We start from the raw sequence: 24,745 nt of genomic DNA on the forward strand, positions 1-24,745 counted from the left end.
TGAAAAGACACACTTAAACATTACCATAAAGCACAGTTTTGACTTTTAAATGCATATATACATACTAAAAGGTAAGGCCTGCAGAGCTGTGCTTTATCATTTTTCTACACTTGTGTCAGCGTATCTCTTCTTCCTCCATGCTGTATAGCTGTATGTTAAGAACCTGGGCTTACAAAACATTTATGAAGGTAATTTCTTTCCCCAAACCTTAGGCATTTTACAGATTAGTCCCATTTGTTAGACTAGCAAAGCAAAGACTAACTGGTTCTAGAGGGTCACGAGAGAACCCAAATAAGAATACTGCTTTTAGGAATAGTTTTTTAAAGCTTCATTGAGAAAACTGTGCTGTCAGAGTAAATGATTTATGCTTAAAACTTGCTTGTGAAAGTTCAACAGAACAGTACCAGAGTACTGCCAACAGCCACATCACCAGTCAGGCCCAGTTTGCAAGCACGTATCCTATTTCAACTGGAATATGCTGATGATTACTAAATACTTATTGTAGCAACATGGATTTCTAGCACAGCAACAAATACATTCTGCTGTTTGCAGACCTGCCTCAAAAATTGCTGGCATGTTCCCACGAAGTTTAAGTAAAACTGAACTTTGTCACCCAAGGAGAAGGGTCTTGGTGCTTGGTCAGAGCCCTGTTAGTCTTGCCACGGCAGAGGAAGAACTGGAATAGAATCAACTGAATAGAACGAACAATGTATGTGGTCACGTTGGAAGAGAAAAAGAGAGGACAAAGTGGCAAATGCTGTTGTAGAGGTTAGTTTGATGCTTCAGACAACTGCCTGATTTGTCCTATGTCTGGTCTCAGTTCTGAGCGTATGCATTTTGCTGTAACTGGCAGTCAATTGCTTTGAAAAAAAAAAACTAGGCTTATATCACCTTCAACACACTTAGTGCACCTTTCTGCAAATTGTGAACGCTGAACAGAACAGACAGCAGTAGTTCAGACATGGCTACAGAGACAGTCACAAAGGTATTTATTCCCCAGAGAGTCTGTGAGTCTCTTTTTCAGACTGAAGGAGACTATGAGACTATTCCTGTAAACACTAAAGCAGCTATGGCAGGGCAGGCAGCTCTTTTGCTTGTAAATCCAGTAACACCAGGAATTTATTTCAGGCCACAAAACAAGAGAAGCAGTTGACAGTCTAGTTTCTTCAGTGCAGGTCTTATTGAGTGACATAACTGGGGACTTCTCAGTAAGAGAAAGTCTTCAGTTCTTCATTTCCAATACTCAGCAAAAATTAATTCTGTGCTTCCCTATTCTCCTTTTTAAGAAAATACATGACAACACAAAGCCATACCATCTATTTTTCATCCTAACGCAAACAAATACTACTCCCTGAACTTCATTTGACTTAAGCAAAAGAAACAATGCAAATTCAAACAAATAAGATGTAATAAAGAAAAACACATTAATGTGTAAAAAATGTTATTCCACATATCAAGCTGATTAATTTACTGTGCAATAGATCAAGATACAGAAATTAACTTTGTAAGCATAGAATGGTTATTCCTCAAGCAGAGCGCAAATATTTCCTAAACAATAAGCTTGACTTCCCAAAATCTGAAGACATCACCATGATTGACTTGGGCATCTAAAATGACGAAAGCACGAATTGAAGATTGTCTCATGGTTCCGACATTCACATTCCTCTCTCTCACATCCATTGTCTGTGGTCTGATAAGAGAGAGCTCACACAACAGTGACACTAAGAGCACTTATTTCCTTTAATCAAACTTTTTATGAAACATTAGAAACTTAATACTTTAAGATCACTACACCTTGTTGGAACGGGATGAAATCTATTTTGGCAGTCACTTGGCAGAGGTAGACAGACAGCCTTCCCTTAGAAAAATATGTTAAAAAATAAGCAAATTTTGCAGGTGAAATTAACAGGTTCCTATTAATCCACCTTGCTGTATTACAAGGCAAATGCTGTGAAGCCCTAAGATTCTATATCACTTCGACATACACGATGATGTGGCTCCCTGCTGGAAAAATCACTTCTGATACAAAAAGCCCTGTAGATTTGACATAACGAAAATCTTCATCTGCAACAAAAATAAATATGCTGTACAGATTTTTCTGTACTTTGTTTTGGCTGTAAGTATAATTATATTCTGTTGTAAAGTGTTCTTCTGTCCCACAGTTCTCACATACTGCTTTGGTTAGACTCATTTGTAACTTCCAGGGTTAAAACTTCAAAGGATTGCCCCTGTGTTTAATGTTAAGTGGACAACTAAATGAATTTATGATTAATTTATTTCTTGGCTCAGGACCCCTAGTTAGGAAAACATCATCCACCATGAGTTTTCCTTTACATCATTAAAAGTTGAGGGCACTTAACACCTTGCATGATGGCATGCTTATTTCTTTTATGACTTCCCCCCATGGGACATTTTGAACAATATTTTATGAACTGAATAACTGGCAATTTCTGGTCAATCTGTCAACATGTTTACTCAGCCATTTCAGCACATGTGAAAACTTTTGTCTCACTTCTGTTCTTTCTCCGAGTTACTGGTAAAATAGAGGCAGGGCGGAGAATCAAAAGCCTAATGCATAAAAAAGAAATGGCCATTAGACCCCCCCAAAACTGAAATTAAATATAAATAACAGCCAGTGTTTAATAGATCATGTATTTATAGGCATCAGTGTTTAGGAACTCACATATGAAACCTGAAAAGTTGAACAGTAGCCAATGGAACATTCTGAGACAACTTAATATGAACTATTTGCTTATCAACTGTATACAAATACTAATAACACTTTACAACTTAATTTAGGAAATAATTGAAATATGCACTAAAGTCCTTCTCAGCTAAGGCAAAAATATGCTTATTTCAAGACTGAAGTATTAATTTAATTAATTAAAGCATTAAATTTCTAACTCAATATTTAATTAATGAGCTCATTCTTGTGGGGTTTGTTTGGCTTTGTTTTTTTCTCTTAGCAATAAAGCAAAACAAATTAGACAGAAGTCTCTCTCTTAAGTGTTTTTGACAGGGCTGGTTATATATTGGAAAAAGCAAGGAAAACAATAAAAAACATGGTTTTGAAGCCAAATGTCAAACACTTAGTTTTCAAAACATCTGGTTTGCCAACAATGCATATTAATAAACGGACTGGAAATCCAGTAAAGGTTTAGCTTTCTGCTTCTAAAACCTATAGAAAATAATGTCAGTGGATTTAGGAGATGATACCTGTATGTCCTGGAAAGAAAAAGAAACTTGGAAAGAACAGAACAAAGGAGTGATGAAACAAATGAATGAGTTACAAGGTTTTAATAGTACACAGAGAGGTAATAAGGAAACAGGTCTAAATAAAACTATGAAAACTTATGACTGTTTTGTCTTTCCTGTGTACATTAGGCAAGTGCCAGAACTACATTTCTTCTGCAAAAGTGTCTGTATACATATAATTTAAATAATTTCATAAATAACTTGAATAGTTTTTACATATGTACAAATCAGTAATTGTATATATCTATATATAAATATATCTAGTTATAAAATAAATAGATATAGAAGCTATACATCATTTTTTAAAACATTAAATTATTCTCTTTTTGTTTTACGAAAAAATCTGACAGTTCTGCTTGTTTTTGGAAAAGAGAACTTCACCATTTCTCCAATTTCGAACACAAAGCTTCTGAAGAAAGTTGACTATACAAGAAGTAGAAAAGCCAGCACAAAAAGAAAGTTCCCACTGGTCACTTTTACAGGGAATCCTGTTCAAGCCACAGTTTGCTTTTACCATGTGCAATAACAAATAACCTATCAGAATGACAGATAAAAACCACTGGTCACTCATAATTTGTTGAAGGTTTATTACCAAACCTACCTGTAGGAATAATGAAAGATTCTAATGTAGCATTTCCTCGTTTACAAATATAGCCAAGTTTCTGATCACATTCCCGATTCTCCCACTTAGCACCTTTGCCAGGATTTAATGCTGCACAGATTTTTCCAGGTTCTGGAGAAGGATGTCCTTTAAAAATGAAAAAGTATAAGCACATTATGGTTACCCTCCTATCACTCTCACATTCTAATATTTTCCATGCTTTAATTATAAAATACATTAATATAGACAATTGTGATTCTCAACAGTCCTTTAGAAGGAATGGGGCAGCAACCACAAGTTGAGATATTTATCCAGTTCACAATTTTTTAACAGCCTCTTCACAGGTTCAAAGTCCTGATGGAAGGAATTACAGTGCACCTATTTATTTTGTTTGGGTTTTTTTTCCCTTTCTAAATGAACAATGTCTAAACTCCAGAGGACAATCTTTAGGTGAAAATACTCCTCGGTAAGCTAGTCAAACTTTGTACTTAGGATAACAGAAAAGACAGAAAAGCAATAAGTAATTATTTTGCTAATATGAACTTCTTGTCTACTTGTCTAGACAATACAACAGTAGCAAGATATTTGGATATTTTTAGTTTAAGATTAGAATTAGCACTAACAGAAAAATCTAGAAGAAATTAGAAAGTATAGAATGGAACAAATTTCTGCAATAAACAGAATGAACTTTTCAAGATCTATTCAAATGTGATTAAAACTAGCATGGATTTTCTTTCATTTCTGAACACATACCACTGTACTACATAACAAGCAAGTGTCAGTACTGCTCAGCAATAAACACAGCCAGACAATATTTTTTAGTGTGCACGATTGTTCACTGAAAATTTTCTTATATCATTATGATTTCATTACCTCTAGATTACAGTTAGTCTTATATTTGCATGTATCTTCTTTCCATGGGAGAAAAGGATACGCTTAATTCAAAAATACAAATTTAAATTGTTTTAGCTCTATCAAATGCCTGAACAGCATAATTTTATTTTATATGTTGACAACTTAGTTCTCATGTTTTTCTGTTATTTATTCAGAGCTAGTGAAACGGAAGAATATGAAGCTTCCATGTATTTTTTTAAAACATACTGGAGGAAGAAGAGCCAGCTCTTGAACCAGCAGGGTAATGGGGATGAGGTAGAAGTAGGTTGACCAAAGGAAAGTCATGAAAGATATAGCACAAGTATAAAAGAGGTCTATGGACTTAAGAGTATTATTGTTGAATGCAATTAAGGAACATAAGAAGTTAAAGACAAATGGAGCCCATTTTGGTTACACCAAAACCTGTCTAATTCTTTAGAGGACAACTGAGAGTTCTCCAAGGTTTTAACTGCCATAAACCGCTCCCCTTGCTGCTTTGGCTCCACCTCACAACCAGTTTTCTCCCCCTCTTCATGACATGCAGATCCTCATCAGTGCACTTGGATGCCAGACCTATAAAAATCTTTGCAGCAACTTGCAGTTCTGCCCATCTGTTTATCTTGTGTCCTCACTCCATTGGAGAGCAATTTATAAAGTAATTCAATTCATTCTTCAACACTTACCTACTCAAGATGTTTGTCCTCCTAAAATGTGCTTTTGGTCTTATCTACACAAGGAAAACACTGGGTGGTATGATGGAGCATGCATTTATAGTTACTGCAGATTAAATACATGTGACATGCTCAATGAAGACAGAGTATTTACAAAGTGTAACTTCAGACACCTAATTTAAATTAGTCTCCAAAAGCTTCCTGAGTAGCAGGTGCAAGGAAACTAAGAGTCCTGCAAAAAGACACGTTAACATAGGCACTCTGAAGAGTAGACTGGAAAAGCACCCCTTTTTCACCATGTATTTAGATGGCAAAGGAGACCAGCTTTTTAATAATGGTATCAGAGTTCAACATTGCAACCACAGGTGTGAACTAGCTGGGTCTGCTTAAAAGTAGACTAGCCTAAAGTGTTCAGTTTGCTTACATGTTACCGCCAAGGGTACATTAATCCCAAACGAAAATGAAAATCCAATTTTTAAGCAAATAACCAAAACAAAGGAAAGGAATTGGGGAAAAAAAAAAAAAAGGCACACCACACATACACTGACCAGACTAATCTCACAAATTAATAGACATGTAGCATGAGATTTATTATGTATTCACATAGAAATAAAGTAAATTCAGAAGGTATATAGATTAAGTGTAAATAGATTACTTTTAAAACTTTCCTCTGGGTTTTGAGGCTACCATTAGCATGAGCTGTTTCTCACAGTGTTTATGGCCACAGCAGAATCTATCTACACCAAAACAAGCTCAGTAATTGCAGGAGAAGAGAGTACTAGAAAAGAAATTTGGTACACGATGACCAATTTTTTTCCTTTTAAACTGAGTAGCAACATATTTAACCTTACCTGGAACCCAATTTAAGTATCGAAAAGGAGCGCCACCAACCCATTGCCATCCGCTGTTGAAATTCAAACTGTTAAGACCAAACCAGAGAGCAGAACTCAGTCTGCCAGTCAAACCTGGGCAACGGAGACAAAGAAAGACACTGGAAGCACATGGCAAGAGCAAACACTTTCTCAAAACTTGAGAGCTGAATTCGAGCTAAACTGTCTGTTTCTCCTTTTTCTCCAGTACAAGCTTTAACAACTTTTAACCTTTTAGTTAAGGTGGCTGTGCTAAACCTGTACAACATGTCATCTCACTTGGTTCACTTTAGAGTTTTCACAATTTTAGGTGTGGAAACTTGTATTAGAAGAGAAAACAAAATGACATTTCTGCATGCTCTTTGTAAACCGTTGATTATAAATATGAAAAAAATATTAAATATTAAATCAATAAAATTGCACAAAAGGTGACAAAAACAAAAATATGTTTTCTAAAATGAAACACGAATAGTTCCTTATTGTGTATTTTCTCTTCCAACAAAATTAACAAATGTGAGTTTCAAATTTTCAAAATACTGTAGAATAAAAAAATTGTTTACATTTCACCAGTCTATACTAAAATGCGATCGTTCCAAATATCATCTTTTTAACAGCACTTCTTATACATTTTTCAGACTCATCTGATTTCAGTTTTTCAGTCATGGATAAGCCAGGCTTCTAAAACAAGTTTCAAATTGATCCTCCAGCCTGAAAAGCATTGAGAAATATCATGCTTAATTATGGTAGTGGTGAATTTTCTAGCACTATTTATAGTCTTTATTAATCAACTGCCTATCTCTGCTTTTCGTATTAATATAAGACTTAGAAGCCCAGTTGGATGACCGTTGATTTGCTTGAATTAGATGTATTTCTGCATAGCTCACAGAAAATCATTGCTCAATATATAATATTTATTTCTGCTTCTACGAATGGCATCATGCCACTATGTAATTTTGCTCTATATATTTTAGTTTTTTTTGACACCATGATTATGAGTAGCACTTGAAGCATTGCAAGGCTGAAAGGAGGGGTAGTTAAGCACTGGAAGGACTGGAATGTCATACCAAAGCCTGATTTGGCACCAACACATTAATACGTTCCAGTATTCCTTTTATACAAACAAGTTGTGGTTACAATCAAGAACTGAGCATGACAGGAAATCCTCGTTCTGCCCACAGAGCTGTAGAATGAAAAACTGATTTTCACACACATTTGGCAGCAATATCTATTAGCTTGCAATGAAAACACACCTACTAATAACTCATTCATATATGTCAGTGCCAGATTGCTCCCTTGAGCACTAATTTCAACAATAATTTCATCACACTCACTAAAAAAAGAGACCCATGTTTTGACCAAATCCTTAAATTGAAAGCAAAAGTTTAGGTGGAACAGACTGTTCATAGCATTAAAAATACATTTATCATTCCTCTAAATTGAAGAGATATGGATTTCATTGATGGACTATTAGATAGATTAGGAACTGGCTGGATGGCTGCATCCAAAGAGCTACAGTCGATGGCTCAATGCCCAGACAGAAACGAGTAACAAGTGTTGGCCCTTTAAGGTCTGTATTGGAATGATACTATTAAACATCTTCATCAGTGACATGGACTGAACAAATATCTATTTTTGAGACTGAAAATGCTATATGAATATTGCTGTTACAATAATGCGCTTAAAAACAAACAAACAAACAAACAAAAAACCCAACACTGATGGATAATATTGCCATACCTGTCAGGTATGTTTGTTCATGCAACTCTGTGATGCTTAATAATTCTGCCTTCTGTTGTTGACAGCTTTTCCTTGCCTGGTGCCATTTCAGAGCTGCCTCAGAGTTTATCTGGTACTGGACATTTGTTAAAGGATCAGTATTCCACAACAAACCAATACTATTAACTGTAGGGAGAAAAAGAAATGCTGTAACTGATCATGAAGATGGAACCAGATGAAACACAGAATAAATTGCTGAGCAGAAATACACAAACCTAACCACTGCAATAAGGAACTCGTTTGAAAGGAGTGCTAAAGCTCTCTAATGTGTTAGTAAACCCAGGGTCAAGCTCAACCATGACACCGTGTTGGACAGTACACAGATAATGAAATTATGCCACCATTGTCTCTTGTATAACAAAGCTGCTGTTTAAGATAGAATATGAGTGGCTAAAGTCAGGCTAGAAGAGTTTTCTCACTGTGGAGAAAAAGACTAAAAACTTCCAGACTCATGCTAGCTAAAGTATGCATCAAGCTGATCACTTTTCTGAGATTTTTTTACAAATTCTGGGTACTGTGTAAAGTGCCTATGGAATTTCTTACTGTGACAGATATAATCAGACACAAGCACTGAACACAAAACTTACGTTATCATTATCCATCTCACACTTTCCTGCAATTCCTGATTTGTCTCATGCATGTATCTGACATATCACCACGCCTTCTTCTCTACCACATGGCCTGGCTGTGATCTCCCTGAACACCTCAACTTGGCACTTTTAGGCAATGCCAAAGCACTGAAAATATCATCCAGCAGGGCCCAATATTAGACGTGGCCTGAAAAGGTACCACACTCCCTACACAGCTGAAGCCTCTCCTGGCTCATCTCAATCAAACACCCACAACAAGCTACAGACAACAGTGATCTTGCTCTCCCAAAAATGGAACCAATAGGAGGCCTCAACCCTGAGTTGAATATCGCTCCATAAAGAGATTAAAGTTGCATGACAAAAGTGGAATATAGCAGAGGTCACTGTATGTCTGCTGACATCGGGATAACAACTGAAATTCCTGCAGTCTGTATCAGTTTCTCAACTTGCAAGCTGTGAAAAAATTGAGAGAAAGAGGTCTTTTCCTGTTCTGAATTCAGAGAGCACAGAAAATCTAAGTGTACAAATAAGAGGAAAACAGTACAATAAACAAAACTCAAGACAAAAGATGATACATGTTAAATGTCAGCAGGTCAGTAACCAGTTCCACTTTTTCCTGTATTAAATCTGATAGTCTACACATAATACAAAGTGCTTCTTTTCTAATTAGCCTTAGAAAAGAAAAATCAAACATAACCTACTATAATACTGACATATGACTATATATGGGAACTTTCATCCCACAAACCAAGTTCTGTCCAAAATATTTTATGACTATCAGAAGACAAAATTTCTGCACTACACTATGTTCTAGAAGACCATAAATTCCTGTGCACAAGTACAAGCTTGGAATAAAACAGAGATTGCAAAAATATTGAAATCTATCATTCAGTAAAGAAAACTGTCTCTGACTTGATAGAAAGGATTTTATAAGTCTTGTACAATTATTGCAGAGGAAGAGGTAAACAAGTGTCAGGCATCAACCAGTCTTCTGCCTCACTCCTCCAGTCTCACAACTTATAGCTGACTTGCATATCGTGCTCTTCTCTAGAACTTTGGTCTTTCATAAAAATAAAGTTCATTCTGAACACTGGGGAAACAAACGAGTAAACAGGTCTTAAGTTATTTTATTTCAATGCAGACAAATGTCTTCACAAAGCAGGATTTTGGAAAATCCATATGCTATTGTTTAAAGCTTATTGTACCCAGAGAAACCAGAAGATGAATCACTTTTCTTGGAATGATACATTTTAGCATCTAAACTAAATTAATGTTAAACTACACCTGTCCTTAGTTTGTAACTGGAAAAAAAAAAAAAATGAATTTTATGCCCACACAGATGAACTCACAAAATGTTTTTGTATCCACTGAAATTAGTGACATCCTGCTATTACCACTATGATGACTATCAAAGTCCCAAAAGTACAATATAGTCAGTCCAAAGATTTCATTTGTGTCTTCGAGCATTCTCAGTCCTTAAAGCAAAGCAGACCAAAAATGAATTGAATTTCAGGCATAGCCCTTGACAGACAAGATCAAATTTATAGGAAAGGCGTAAGTCCTGACCAATGTGACTATTATTACATTTATAGTTTTTAAAATGCCAACTTGATTATCATATCAAACTACAGTATTTCTCCTGAATTATGAAATGGACTAATCAGGGGATTGGTAATGGTCTTGAGAGATTTTAAGTTAAAAATTGCAAGCTGAAATATGGCCTTTGACTAGCAGTAAAAATAAAAGTGTTCTTGTCTGTTTAGCTATGCACCTAAAACAAGTTGTAATCTTGGTCCAATATCCTTTGAAACTGCATGAGCAGAATCATGGGAAACAAAAACTGAATATAAATCTTGTTAGACAGTCTATAATACAACTGTCATCACTTCCTCTCTGAGCACACAATAGGGGAGAAATCTCATAATAAAGACATTACGGTTTATGCGATTTTATAATGTGGTATATAAAGATACGTTGCTGTCAACAGTAAAAATGTACACTAAACTTCCTTCATATACTTATCTTCATTTAGATATCTTTTCCTAAAATGCTGCTCCCATTTTTTTTCCTACATAAATTTGTGAGGTCCAAAGTCAGTTTATGAGTTCCAGATAAATCGGAAGAAACAACACAAACCACCCCATACAACTTAATTGATCAGTTCACCAGGTATTTTGAACCAGACACAAAAGCATAATGAAAAACCCTCCAAAAAATCCTGGAACACTAGTATAGGGCAAAAGCCTGTAAAGAAAAGAAAAGAAAAATAAAAAAACCTGTATTTGTAAATTAATAGAAGGATGTAGATGTATGTAATGATTAACATACAAGGCTATTTAAATATTTCCTCATTCTCTGCAATATTTGTTTCCTTCCTAGTCAGCTGCAAGTTTTATGGACCACATATAAGGCTTTCTAAATTCTTCACAGAAATTCTAGCTCTTTCATCTGTCAAGAAAGGGACCTCAATAAACTTTTGCCCACTCGAACAGAGCTATGAGCACACCTCATGACTTACTCTCCCAATGCTCTTACACTGTGCAATCTGTTTTCTTCCCCAACACCTACTTTTACATGGCAGTTCAACATACAGCTCAAAAAGACACAGCGTCACCTGTAAAGAACCGGTATTTCCTAGGCTACTAAAAATTGTCTGATATAGCAACAATTCTCAGCTTCTTCTTGTGGAATTTGTTTCCACTGTCAGTCACTATCAGAACCCATTTTTAAAGCACCAAGTTAGGAGCTCATACTCATCATTACATTACCTCCATCGGTCAAATTTCTAGGCTTCTATTGAGTATAATAACTGCTACAACTATAGCATTATGTGCTCTTCATTTTGGAGAACATTTGAGCCAGTTTTGCTCTACAGTGAAAAATCAATCATGGTAATTCCACTGTATGTCCAGGCCCCAGTACAGTTATAACCGTTTGCATCATGTATTTTCATATCGGCACCTTTGCTGCCCCAGACAGTTTAAGTAAAAACAAACACTTTAATCTTATTAAATAAACTCTAACATACAAAGACTTAAATGTTCTATGTTTAAAGGTGCTGTTGAAGTTTACTAACTTATCACGTTCTTATGCAGTGCATTTCTCTTTCACAGGGCTAAAACTGCTGCTACCACAGCCCGTCTCTCATGAAAATATACAAGCCAAAGCTGAATATTTTATGGCTGAAGAATCAGGAAGGAAACATGCAGACAATCAGCATAAAGCAGCTTTTTCCAAAAACAATTACAACCATCTGAATGGATTTCCTTGAATTATGCCAAAGAACTAAACAAAATTTTAATGATGCCTCCTATTTGCTTTACTCAAAGAACGCTAGACAGGTAGCATTAAATTGATCTTGCATGTGCTGCATTAATGGGGCTGATATTCCCAACACGTTTTTAATATCTTGAAAATAATACTGGCATAGAAAGAAAAAAAAAGGCCATTTTTATTTGTCTGAAATAATAAATGCAACATTCACGGAAATCAGGCAAGGACACTGATACTTCTTCAAACCAGTTAAGATCAACCTACATTGTTTTCTTCACATCAAAGGAAAGACATATTTTTCTCCTTAGCTCTGTCTGTGATCAGCTGGAGCTTTACAGCAAAACACAATAATAAAGTAGGGAGAGAGAAGTGCTACTTCTCTCAGCACGACAGCAGAAGCAGCAGCTTGCAGGCAAAATGCTTAGTATGTATTTTATAGAAGTTCGGAGTAACTTTATCCAAATTTAAAAGAATTCAAATACATATGGGCATATTACTCCAATTTACTTAAAGTAATATGAACATTTCTAAATGAAGTTCTGTATATTCATAGTACTACACTTGAAACTACTCAAGTAATGGAATTTAGAATATAAATACTTCTCATTGATTTCAAATACAGAACTGCAACGCAGCACACAGATTTGGTAAATACTGGGATTTAATAAAAGGTTCATGTAAGCCCCTTTGTGTTTAAAAGGCAACTCATTACACAAAGTAGTCTTAATTTTCAGTTAAGCTATATCCTAGCTTCCAAGTCTGTTGAATAAACTTCTACTGCATGCCCTTTCACCTGGAAGTAGTTGGTTATTTTTTATGCTGAGCCCTATATTTGCATATTTGAGTAGTTCCTAAAAGGACAGCAGAGTGCATGGACACAGAAAGATGCATGATTTCAAACTACATTTTGTACAGGAAAGCACATGATAAAGATACCAATATTTCCAAGCAGCTGAATAACAGCACAGCAGAATCTTGAACATAAACAACTTACATTTCAATGGGCAAAATCCATACATCTTGTCAACATCAAAGTCTGAGGTGGTTCCACACCAGAACCAGCCATCTGATCTGCCTGCATCTGTGCAATCGGCATACCATTTATCACCAAATTTAAAAGGGAATACACAAGGTGCTCCATTGGCATTTCCTTTTACTGTGTAGGTATCTAAAGAGACACAATTTAAAAATGTATAAGCAGTAATAAACGTGCAACATATATCAGTTCAGCTTTGTGATCATATTATAGCATATCATAGCAAGCAGAGCTTGCTAGCTTAGTATACAAACCGTACCAGAAATGGGACATTGATAATTTTACTCTCTAAGCTGATACCCATGTACATAACGAGACAAATTTTTATTGCTTAAGGAGACCACTGACCAGAACTGACAGAGCCAAGACAAGTACATTCCTATTTTACGTGCATAACAATCAAAAGCATAAAATCCATACAGTTAAGCAATTTTCTTTCTAAGCACAAACAACTGCTGGTTCTTCTGTCAATAACCCACTCAATCACTAACCATTGTAGACAGGGAAGAGGACATATGTATGAACTTGAAGATGTATACCACAGAGTGACTCCAACATACTATGCCCAAATAAAACTTCCATTGGCATCTAAAGGTACTTTTTGTTTCATTAGAAACCTGACTCGAAACTTAACAAGGTAACTAAAGCAGCTTTCTGTGTGTGCACATATAATGCACGTGCATCAATGGGAGTACACAGAGTGAAGCATTACTTGAAAAGGACTGCAAGGTCACTGTCTCACAGAGCTACTAGAAAACAAAGGAGGACAGGATGGCAAGCCAGCACTCCATCTTCCCCCACCTACTTTCACATAATTTGCTCTGCTAGGGTTCTTTTATTCTGGCTCTAGACTAAGGACTAATACTGTAATCAGCCTTTGTGTAAACCCTACAAAATGCATCCTTAACCCACTCTGTGACCCTTTCTGTTTATCAAAGAATACTAAATTGTAAGCTAAACGTATTTCCGGATACTTATCATAAATATATGTATGTATGTATGTATCATACATAATTTTTTCAAATTGAACTATTTATAATACTTTATTTCTTTGTCAAGCACTTCAGCATCAATTCTGAGACTCACTTCAAACACCTAGGAAGTATCTTCAATATAGTGGAGCTGAAGATATCCAGTACAAGCTATTATTAACTGTTGTGTAATAGTTACACGCATGTTCTGAATAACCATAGACTTTTTCCCCCCTCTCCAAATGAATCAGTACCATGCATGGTTAATTATCTATCAGAGCTTAGACAACTTCAACAAAAAAAGCAAAATGAACCCCTCAAAACACATAAAACACACACTCAAGTATTGCTGATTTCACCAGAAGTCACACTTACAGATCATTAATGAAAACAACAATATTTGCCTACACTTCTAAATATTTTTATTAGATATACATAGAAATGAGTTTGAAATACAAATTTACAGAACTTTACCTTCATAGCCTCGAGAACACAGATCGTCTGTGGTTCCGTAGACTTTCCACCTACTCCATAAACCAGATCCCTTGTACAGCATAATATTCCTTTCCTGTCTGTTTCCATAGTTGAAAAACAAATCTTCCCCTTGGATTGCAAAGAGGGTCTCGTTTCTGCATTCCCATCGCTGAAGTTCACTAGCCTTGTCACAAGGATACAGAGTGATCGGAACCCAGTCTTTCTTCGAAGGCACTCCCAAGCACAATTTGAATGCTATGCTCATAAGCTGGTGATCTGAGACCCACCTGAATTTTTGTGACTCATTTTCTTGAACACAAGGAGCAGTAGTCACTGAATTAGAACTTTGAGCCAATACACAGCGCTTGTGATCTTCATTATATATTAAGAAGATGCTAGTATCTGTAACAAACACACACAAAAAAAAAAAAAAAACCAAACACTGGAATCATTTGGTTTGACATAACCTTGCCAACTATATAAATGAAATATGAATCTGGCCAGTGCTCTTGGAGTTAAAACCTTATCATCTATTCAGCAGAAGAAAGTGCAGTACTCCAGCAACCTACAACTGTTAAAGTGACTATAAAAAGAAACGAGTTCAGATTTCAGGACATTTCAACAATTTTGCATTAGTGAAAGCATCTACATTCAAAAGTGCAAGGCAACCAAGGTGCAGATCCAGCGTCTCCTGTAGCTTTAAAGCATGGGTTAAATTGGAGATAAAAAACACACTCATTATATTATTCCAAGCTGTACCTGTGGGAGCTACTGAAACAAGGGAGCTTGCACAGCACACACTACAGATCCCCACACTGAGCATTCATTCCAGCAGCACCGGCTCCTCCATCCTGACAAGAGCCACTAAGTTCTTCTGGCTCCGATTCCCCACAGTGAGGAGCTCTCTTCCCATAAACTGTGCTAAAATCCTCCAAGTCTTAACTGAGAGGAAAGATATTTTTGTAAGCTTTCTATACATACTGCTTGTAGGGCTAGAACAACATACTCATTTTTTACTCAAGTGCAGTAATCAGTGATTTCTTTCTCTGTTCTTACATTTTGCCATTATGACTGAAATACTGACAACAATGGGATTCACCATCATCAGGTATGACTCTTAATGACCTAGGAAAATCTACTAGGCTCTTCAGAGCTCCCAAAGTTATTTCTCCCTCTTAGTAAATTGTGCTTCACAGCATGCTTTTTCATCTATTCAAGGTTTATTTCAAGATTGTAACCACTAGAAATGTTTTTGGTGTCTTTTATGTTTTTTGGAGTACATTTTGGAGCGTATTTTGGAGTGCAACATTTCTGAGGGAAAAGAGGTTAACCACAGAAAATTTTCCCTTCTCTGCTGAGGCTCCACTGTGGCAATGAACATACTTTTTTGCAGAAGAACAACCTGGGAACAGATAACCTCTCTCTCAGAGAAAGAGCTGACCTAGGTTTATCTCATTGATGTTTCAGTTTCCTTCTCCTGTCCTTTGGCTTCCAGCTTACTGGGAAGTAGTGTAAAACTGATGAGCACTGGATACAGAAATTGTTGCCTTTTGCCAATCTGTTTCACTCACAGACAATACAAGGAAATGTATAATTATCACTGCTGGTGATAGCTTTTTCTATTCTGCTTTGCTGCTAGCATTTAGCACAATGTTATTGCAAACTGATATATGCAAGGCTTGCAACTATCCTTTTCCTGAAATCTTATTTAAAATTTCTGGATAAAAGAGACATCAGACATTCACATGTATGGAAAACACTACCTGATCTTTCAAACTGTTAAAATTGTATTTGTGGCCCAAAATAACATTCCTTATTTTATACAGCTTACGGTGTTAAAGAGAGGATGCTGTGCACATGAAGAAGGTACTCCAAAGCCAAAAGTCTGGGTTGCTGCAACCAAGCCTGAAAGGGTGCAGTTTTGGCTTCAGAAACAAGGTTAGAAAGCTGAATAAAGAAGTAAAGAAGACATATCTTTGACCCTTTTCTATTCTGCATCTTTACAAAGTGCTAGCAGCATGTAAACACAACACGGCTGTTTATAAAAGAGACCCAGGGTACACAGGGCTCTGACAGGGAATAATACATAGGTAAGCAGTTAAAAGGCCAACACAGCTAACCAGGCGTTGAAAATAAGTTGGCACCAAAATGGGAGGACAGAACAGGAGGTAGCAGGATGCAGGACCAACTGTGGCTGAAACTACAGCTGCAGGATTTCCTTCCCCTCTGAGTTGCTGCTGTCTCATCCATGACCATACAGCAGACTTGTAGCATGGTCCTGTATTGCTCTAGTTTACAGTTCTATTTCTGTGTTTTTTCTGCCTGCTTGGACACCAAAGGGGATTCCCTTACCACACTTTCCTTGTGAGTTATTGGATAGTCTAGAAGAATATGAAATAAGCCAGGCATTTGTGCAACACTTCTCTGCCCTGCCAGCTCTTCCCTGTAAACACTTGATATTGCTCCTGTCAACATGATGAATTGTGTCTGTAAAATGGGATGAGCAGAATTACTGACAACAGTTGTTACAGGTCCCGTAACAGGTTGCCATTCTTCATAATAGATGAGCTGCAGGTGGTACACTTAAAGGTCCACCACAGCCTGATCATGAGTACTACAGTCTTGGTACTTTGAATTACACCAATTTCTGGCAGATTAATCCGTATTTTGAAACTCACTCCTGGAAGCAGGTTCTTTAAAATGCCTCAGAACATGCCAGGCAGAGGAACTAACCTCACCATTATATACCATCCAGGGAGATATGGCATCTTGTCCTTTAAATGTCCGAAGCAGATCCTGATAAAATTTTTCTCACAGGCTTTCATTTTTCTTCACCCACCACACATTGACTATTTGGATATATCTGACCTAGCTTATATCCAAAGAATTGTGCCAAGTACTGTAAAATTTCACTGGCCAATTATCTTTTCCACAGCAGAGATTTCTAGTATGCCAAGGTGCCTTCACACTCCACTGCATTTGCAAACTATCACAGATTATGCAAGTGTAAATCAAAAAATAACTTGTGAAGCCAGTGAAGTGCTACCAGTGTTAAACACTAATGGAGAGCACCAGAAGAGCACCCAAAACCATAAGCAAGAGACTGGGGGCAATGAGGCAGCAAGCAGGTAGAATGACTGTCTTGTCCACGCAGACTTGCGCTCACCAGATGGGCTAGGATGATCGCTGCTAACTACACAAAGCAAGAAAGGTTACAAGGCAGTTTTAGGAAGTTTTGCTTCAGTATACCTGCAACTGGGGAGCAAAGAATGCTGAGAGGCTTTGGAGGACAGCAGCTGCAAAACTTTCACTGAAAAATAGCTGCGCATTGGAAATCATGGAAATTCTCAGAGTGAGTGGGTGCAAGTTCCAGGTTCTACCAAGAACCACAGCTTTAACCTGGTTTCACAACTCTAATCTGTGCCAATGCCTCAGCTACCTTAACATCGCCCTACAAAAGCCATCTGCCAACAGCAGATCCCCAGACCCATCAAAGACCGGAGGGCAGAGCCCCAACACCAGGTCCTTCTACAGACTTCGGCAGTGAGCAGGTATCTGAGGGGAAGCTGGATAATGGTGTTTAATCAATCAGAGACTGAGTCCCCAGAGCAGTGGGGGAAACTGAGGCACCACCAGTGACACAACACCGTGGGCACCCAAAAGGCCACCATGTCGGGCGGCTTTGCCCCGTGGGCACCCCAAGGTGTGGGCAAGGAGGGGGACACAGGTGGCTCTCTCAGCCGGCCGTCCTGCAGCATCGAGGCTCCCCTCAGCAGCACCGAGGGGGTTAAAATGTGGATGCTCTCCCCCGTTTCCCCCCACTCAAGTTTCAGGTCATATCGGGTTCGGTCCCCGCCGCGACCCCGTTCTTTTCTCGGCACGTCTCATCCCGCACAGCCCCTGCGGGCACTTACCCAGCAGCGGAAACCCCCGGGGGAGCAGTGCGAGCAGCAGCAGGAGTAGGGCGGGAGCCATCGCCGCCCCGAGGAGAGGACTTCCCGCCGGGCAGGTCCTCCGCACTTGTGAAGGGCTGGTGGATCAGGGGAAAGCTCTGCGCTCGAAATGATAAGGAAATATCCTGTCACATGGGGCGTTTTGAAATAACAGGAATTCGCTGTTCAAACTTTGCTTTCCTAAGCTGATTTTTTTTCCTCAGGGGAGGGAAGAGCCTCCTTCCAGGCACGCGCAGGTGATAAAGTGGTGATCGCTGAGAGGAGGGCTGGGGGTTTGTTTGTTTTGTTGTCATTGTGGTGGTTATTTTTATTTATCCCCTTTGCCACCCTGTCAGCGCTGCATGTGGGTCAGCGGTTTGTTTTCCAAGAAAATTAACCAAACGCGCGCCGGGGGAGCAGGACATCCCCTCCCTCCTTCCTCCCAGAGGGGAACCTCAAAACCCTCGCTCGCACGGCCGGGTGTATCCCGAGAGCGAGGGCTGCAGAAGCAGCAGAGACCTACTTTCGAGTAACCGGGATTTGGGCTGCCCCCCCGTCCCGCATCACTCCTCCCCCATGTGCGAGCAGGTCGCTCCGCCGGCCGCCGGGGAGCGGGACTGGGGAGGCGGCCGGGCCGTGTCGCAGGGTGGACGGGAGAGCCGGGGGGGACAAAATAGCTTAGAAACGCTTAACGAGGCATTTTCTGAGCTCCAATAAATGAAATCCAACCTTTTCGTTTATTTGGTCATCTGACTGTGGTGGCTGTATGTGCTGTTGACAGGATTCAAATCTTGCTCATTAATCAGAGTGTGAAAAAAACAGAACCTTGCTTGCTAGCTGGGTTTTCACAAGCTGAAGTACCTAGGTGGAATTAAATGATCTTTCTGAAAAGGTGATTTTAGAGCACAATCTGCCTTGAGGTTTTTATGGCTTCTTGCTGTGCTGGGTAGATGTCCCATGTGCTTTTGTGTGGGAAGCACTTTTGCTGCTGATTTAAATATAGAGGCTTTTGTAACATACAGGACTCAGTGAGCATTGTGATACAGTTTACATGAATTTGTGAAGCATCAAACCTACCATGTGTATGAAGCATGTTATACAGCAGCTCTCCCTATCCTGGCATGCACTCAGAAATCTCTGGTAAATATTGAAAATCTTTGAGAGCATCCTTGCTAGATGTTCTGAGTGCAAAAGTAGAGCAGGTCCAGGGAAACACCAATGTGAGATTAGTATAGAAGGAGACAAGGCAGAGTGAAGAAGTACTTTGACAATATTAGAGGAGAAGAGACAATGGAAATGAAGTCCAAGCTCATTTGAAGTCAACGATGAAACTCCCATTAACATCGGAAGGGTTTCCAGCCAGACAGATCAGCTGTGCTGTGCCCTACGTGGAACACGTGCAGGAGGGAAGAGGAAGGGCTTCATAATTTCACTTGATGTGTGTACCCATGTAAAAGCCAGAAACAGCCTGGACAGGAGGTAGGAAGAATTTCAGCCATAATTGGCAATGTTCTATATTGTTATGTTGATGAATTCTCACCTGGGAAACTTCATCACTTGCTGCAGTATATGGCAGATATATATTAGTCAATAGCTATTTGCAATGACCTTTATGATGAACAAAAAAAAAAAATTCAAGTTCTTGCACTCAGGAGATTACAGTTTACTTAAGTAATCATAATACAATTCAGGAATTAATAATCCCTCCATATTCTGGCACTACAATCTTCAAAAGATTCAGCCATTCAAAGCATGTATGAAAAATATTTTTAGAGGTGGAAAAAATATTTTCCCAAGTCACTTTAATATTTCTTTACAGATTTACTTTATTAGCAGTTAGCAACACCTGGAAGCCCAGGAAGGCACCTAGGGCTGGAAGAAACAAGTCAGAAGATGGAGAATAATGCTGCTGCCCAATACAATACTGTTATTTGCAAGACAGTCACTGACAGTTTCGAAATTTGTGGTATTATTTTGGCCAAAGATAAACAGACGAGGGAGACACTGTGTGAAGTTTAGTCTCAATGGAAGTAAGTACAACTGCCACAAAAATCTTTGGATCAAACACAGATGATTCAAATAGCAGAGGAGGCTGCACATAACTGAAGTGATATGTGTCACACAAATAGGCAGAAAAATGGCAGTAAGTATTTGAGTAGTTACACCTATTTGCCAGTCAGTGGCTGTACCAGGAATGAACTATACTCAGAAGTGACAGAAGGAACTGTATTAGGCCATTCTTAGCGATTCTGAAAACTGAACTTGACAAGGAGCTGGGCAAGCTGATAGAAATGTCAAGGTAGCTGAGCTCTGGGGAGGGGGTCATACAAGATGACCTCCAGAAGTCTCTTTCCGGTCAAAATGAGACATCAGAAGACCTACTTACAAGATAAGAATTCCAATCTTTCTTGGGATCTGTCCTTTAACAAATTAGCTCCCTTCCTGATCTGAAAACTGCCTTTTTCTCATTGTCCTTGCACAGGCTGGAGATACTGCCACTTCAAAGCTATTTTGAGTGTCATGTGTGTGTATATAGAGAGAGAGAGAAAAAGAGAGAGATACCCTGCCTAGTGCAGCACTGGTCTGGATGAACTTATTCATGTAGTCTCCATGTTTGATCTGCAGCATAGTCCTCAACAATTGTGTCTGGATCTGACTTACTCTTTGGGAACCGTCATGCAAAACATGAACCATATTCTGATCTGACATAGTCCAAGGGAAAGATTTTTATCTCTTTTGAGACAAAAGGATTCATCAGAATCTCAGGCTACAGTGATTTGTAGGCAAATAGTCACCAGAAGTCCAATCTGCTAAATAACTGATGTCAGGATGCGTGCCCCAGATAGACACATGTTTTCATCTCTCTACATGGGTAGTGAGCCAGCTGCCATTTACATTTAGAACAAAAAGGCCTAAATTCCTCTGAAACAGGTCACATGCTCTCTGCTTCTGGTATATCCAGTACTTGCAACTGGTGACTGTTCCTGGCAAAATACCCTGAAATCCTGAAGTCACAGTGGCCCTTGACTTTGATAGTCAACAGGAAGATGGAAAGTTCAGTTTAAATTAAATCATATCCAGACCTGAAACATAATATGACTATTCTGTTTGTGTTGAAGCAAAACAACTAGTCCTGCTACATTTGCATCCAAGATGTTTTTTGATGTCTCATGTGTGAACTTGTATCTTTCAGATGGCATTCAGTAGTTTTCTATACATTCCTGATGTTTGCATGGTCATATATAATAAACATATACTTCAGAACAACATGTGCATCATTTGTAATACCTATGCTATATTAAGAAGCTATTAAAACAAGAGGTTGAGCAGGGAAAAAAGTAGGAATTGGCAAAGTTAATATTTCTTTTTTTAAGCAAATCAGATTCCTCTGAAATGTTATCAAAAAAATAATTTTGAGTTTTCTGATTTCTAAAAAGAAAATATAATAAAATGTTTTAGGAAGGAGAAAAATCAAGGCTTTAATATCTGTCACCAGAGAACCTTTATGTAGTGAAAGCCCCTTGAGGATACCATTAATATCATGTGTAATATTCACTTTAAATAAAACCAATGCAGTCTTCTATCTGTGCTTTAAATTTTAAAACATTAAAAATTCCAACACTCTGCCTTCGCTGCAAAGCAAGAATGTTGTTCCTTGCATATACTTTAATTGCTTCATAAAGATAGATGGCTATTGAGAATGTATGTATACTCTTATGACTTGTAACGTTTCAAGTTCAGTTCATGCTTAACCCAGACTATGAAAATAAAGAGAAATTTCCATGCTCTTGCATTTCTGGTTGCTTACAGCTACAAAGTGTCACCTGCATAGTAAAAGCCACAGTAAATACAGCCCAAAGTTTTCAGTTGCTCAGGCCAAGTAAAGAAATTCCAGAAAGTTTCTGCTTTCCATCATCATAGAAGAGTCTTAAGTGGCAAAGGAAAGAAGATCCATAGCTGTAAAACACATAGTCTGCCTTTGTAGATCCTGTAGATCCCTTTTATCAGTTCTAATTTGATTTTTCCATGGTATTCTACTGTGTCATGTTTCAAAAACACAGCTAGATATTGTATTGTGAGGTGGGGAATGTTTCATATAAAGTATAGATGAGAGGTCCTTAGTTATAAGGTGTTCACATCTTAAAATTAGCATGTTAGGGGCTACTTGGTGAATGCAGACAAGACTAACCTTCTTTTAATGAAAGGACTTCTCCTTAGACAAGCCACCAGTTTAGTGTGTACATGACTTTGTTATACTAAAACCAGAAACTTTGTAAGCTATATATGTTTCAGAGGACAGCCTAGAAAGTAAAGATATTTTACTTAGGGACAGAGAGGAATACAACCATAAACCGAGCCACTTTCTATCCACCCACCAAGAAAAAACACATAGTTTAAACAGAATCCAAAGATATCAAAGACTTTTGTATTGAAAGATTTCTTCCATGGACATCATTAAGCCTTCCAGCATTAAGAAGCTGATGTCTGGAAGTTCTGCAGTGGAAGATGCTGATGACTTCTCTCTACCTTAATTCTTCTCAGTGTTTTTTCTTAAATGCTTGACTACAACTTGCTTGTGAGATATGAAGTTGTAAATGCTTTCTCTCTTGATACAAACCTTATGCTTTTATTCTGTGAACAGTAAAGTAGTTTATATGCAACCAAGCAAGGCTTTTTTGATGCTATAATGGGTTACCTATAACAACAGCCTATAAATATTTCAGAATTTCATTAGTTGTCCTAGAGCATTTAAGCAGCATTCTCACACTATTGAATGATATTGGAAAGTTAGCTTGTTGTGAAGAGCTAATTAAAGTTAGATACTGTACTGGTTTTGGCTGAGATGGAGTTAATTTTCTTCATAGCAGCTCAGGTGGTACTATGTTTTGGATTTATGACTGAAACAGTGTTGACAACAGGGATGTTTTAGTTGTTGCTGAGCAGAGCTTGCACAGCATCTTGTCTGCTTCTCACACTGCCCCACCAGAGAGTTGGCTGGGGGTGAGCAAGAAGTCAGGAGGGGACACAGCCGGGGCAGCTGACCCCAACTGACCAAAGGGATATTGTACCATGTGTGATGTTGTACTCACCAGTAAAAGCTGGGGAAGGGGGAGGAAGGGGCAACATTTGGAATTATGACATTTGCCTTCCCAAGGCCCTGCTTTCCTTGCAAAGCAGCTGAACAACTGCCTGCCGAGAGGAAGCAGCAAATGAATTCCTTGTTTTGCTTTGCTTGTGCATGCAGCTTTTGCTTTACCTATTAAACTGTCTCTATCTCAACCCACAAGTTTTCTCACTTCTATCCTTCTGATTCTCTCCTCCACTTCCCTGCAGTGCAATAAGTGAGTGGCTGTGTGGGGCTTAGCTGCCTACTGGGGTTAACCCACAACAAACACAGGCTAAAACATTATTTATGAAGACAATTCAAGAACTTCACTAGTCTACACATTCTAATCAGGACATAGGGGTCAGAGAATGTAGCTTTATTTAAACGAGAATCTTTTAGAGGAGTTAAAAAAAAAAAAAGGAAAACCAAAAAACACAGGAAATTGATAGAAATATTGAAGTTTCTCCAATAATTTTCTATGGCAGACAAACTAAATGTAACTATCAAATTGAGGAAGAAATGCATATGAACCAAAAGAACCAAGATGCAAACTTATGGATGGTGACCAACAGTCACCGGAGCTGATTTCAAATGTAGCAAAGGCTGAATTGGGCACCTTTCCTCCATAGAGGAGTTAGCAGAAAGAAGGGTTATGAAAACTTTCAGCACTTATTCCTCTCATCTCTTGCTTTGCAAGGCTGGAGCTCATCCTACTGACTTCTGCAAGCACATAGAAATAAGGCAGCTGATAGGAACAGTGAATAAAACAGTGCATAAGTAGGATCCAGTTCAGCACTGATTTTACAATCCCATTTTCCTTGGGGCCAAGTTAAAGACGTGAAGAGAAAGCTTCCTACCCTAGTACAGCCCTCAGATTATTATCTGTTATTGATTTTTCAGGTAGGTAGCGGTGAAGTTGCAACAAGAAGTCAGAGAGCAATGAAGAGAGACTTCAGAGCCTTGGGCCGACTGTTTAAAGGATGAGGAGCACAGTGTTCTCCTCTGTCCTTCCAATTGAAGGGAATGATGATGGAAGATACAGGAAGACCCAGTAGATCAATACCTGGTGTCAACAGCAGAAATTTGGGGTTTTTGATCATGGGTCAGTTTAGATGACATCAGACCTGCTGGTGACAGATGGGGTAGACCTGTCTCAGAGGGGAAAGAAGATCCTTGAACAGGAGTTACCAGGACTCACTGAAAGAGCTTCAAACTAGATTTGAAGGGGGAAAGGGATAAAACCAGGCTTGCTAGAGATAAGCCTGTGGACGGCATGCTAGTGATCAAAGGACAATGTGCTAGTGAGGTCCTTCAGTT

General features: G+C 38.4%; 1 protein-coding gene across 2 annotated transcripts in view; it reads right to left on the minus strand.

The window, feature by feature from the left end:
- LOC102086979 (mannose receptor C-type 1) overlaps positions 1-18,476 on the minus strand; it is a 52,266-nt gene extending 33,790 nt beyond the window's left edge. The window contains exons 1-6 of one of the 2 annotated variants that reach the window (XM_005507941.3): positions 18,304-18,476; positions 14,390-14,791; positions 12,903-13,076; positions 8,007-8,171; positions 6,252-6,365; positions 3,857-4,003 (exon numbers count right to left, since the gene is read on the minus strand). In XM_005507941.3, coding sequence (XP_005507998.1) covers positions 3,857-4,003; positions 6,252-6,365; positions 8,007-8,171; positions 12,903-13,076; positions 14,390-14,791; positions 18,304-18,364 — 1,063 coding nt within the window. In that variant the 5' untranslated portion in view covers positions 18,365-18,476. Of the gene's footprint in view, positions 1-3,856; positions 4,004-6,251; positions 6,366-8,006; positions 8,172-12,902; positions 13,077-14,389; positions 14,792-18,303 lie in introns of those variants that run through there. The other variant, XM_021295195.2, reaches the window with a different exon arrangement.
- Between the last annotated feature and the right edge of the window lie 6,269 nt (positions 18,477-24,745).

This window comes from Columba livia, chromosome 2 (genome assembly GCF_036013475.1).
Source record: "Columba livia isolate bColLiv1 breed racing homer chromosome 2, bColLiv1.pat.W.v2, whole genome shotgun sequence".
NCBI classification, from domain to species: Eukaryota; Metazoa; Chordata; class Aves; order Columbiformes; family Columbidae; genus Columba; species Columba livia.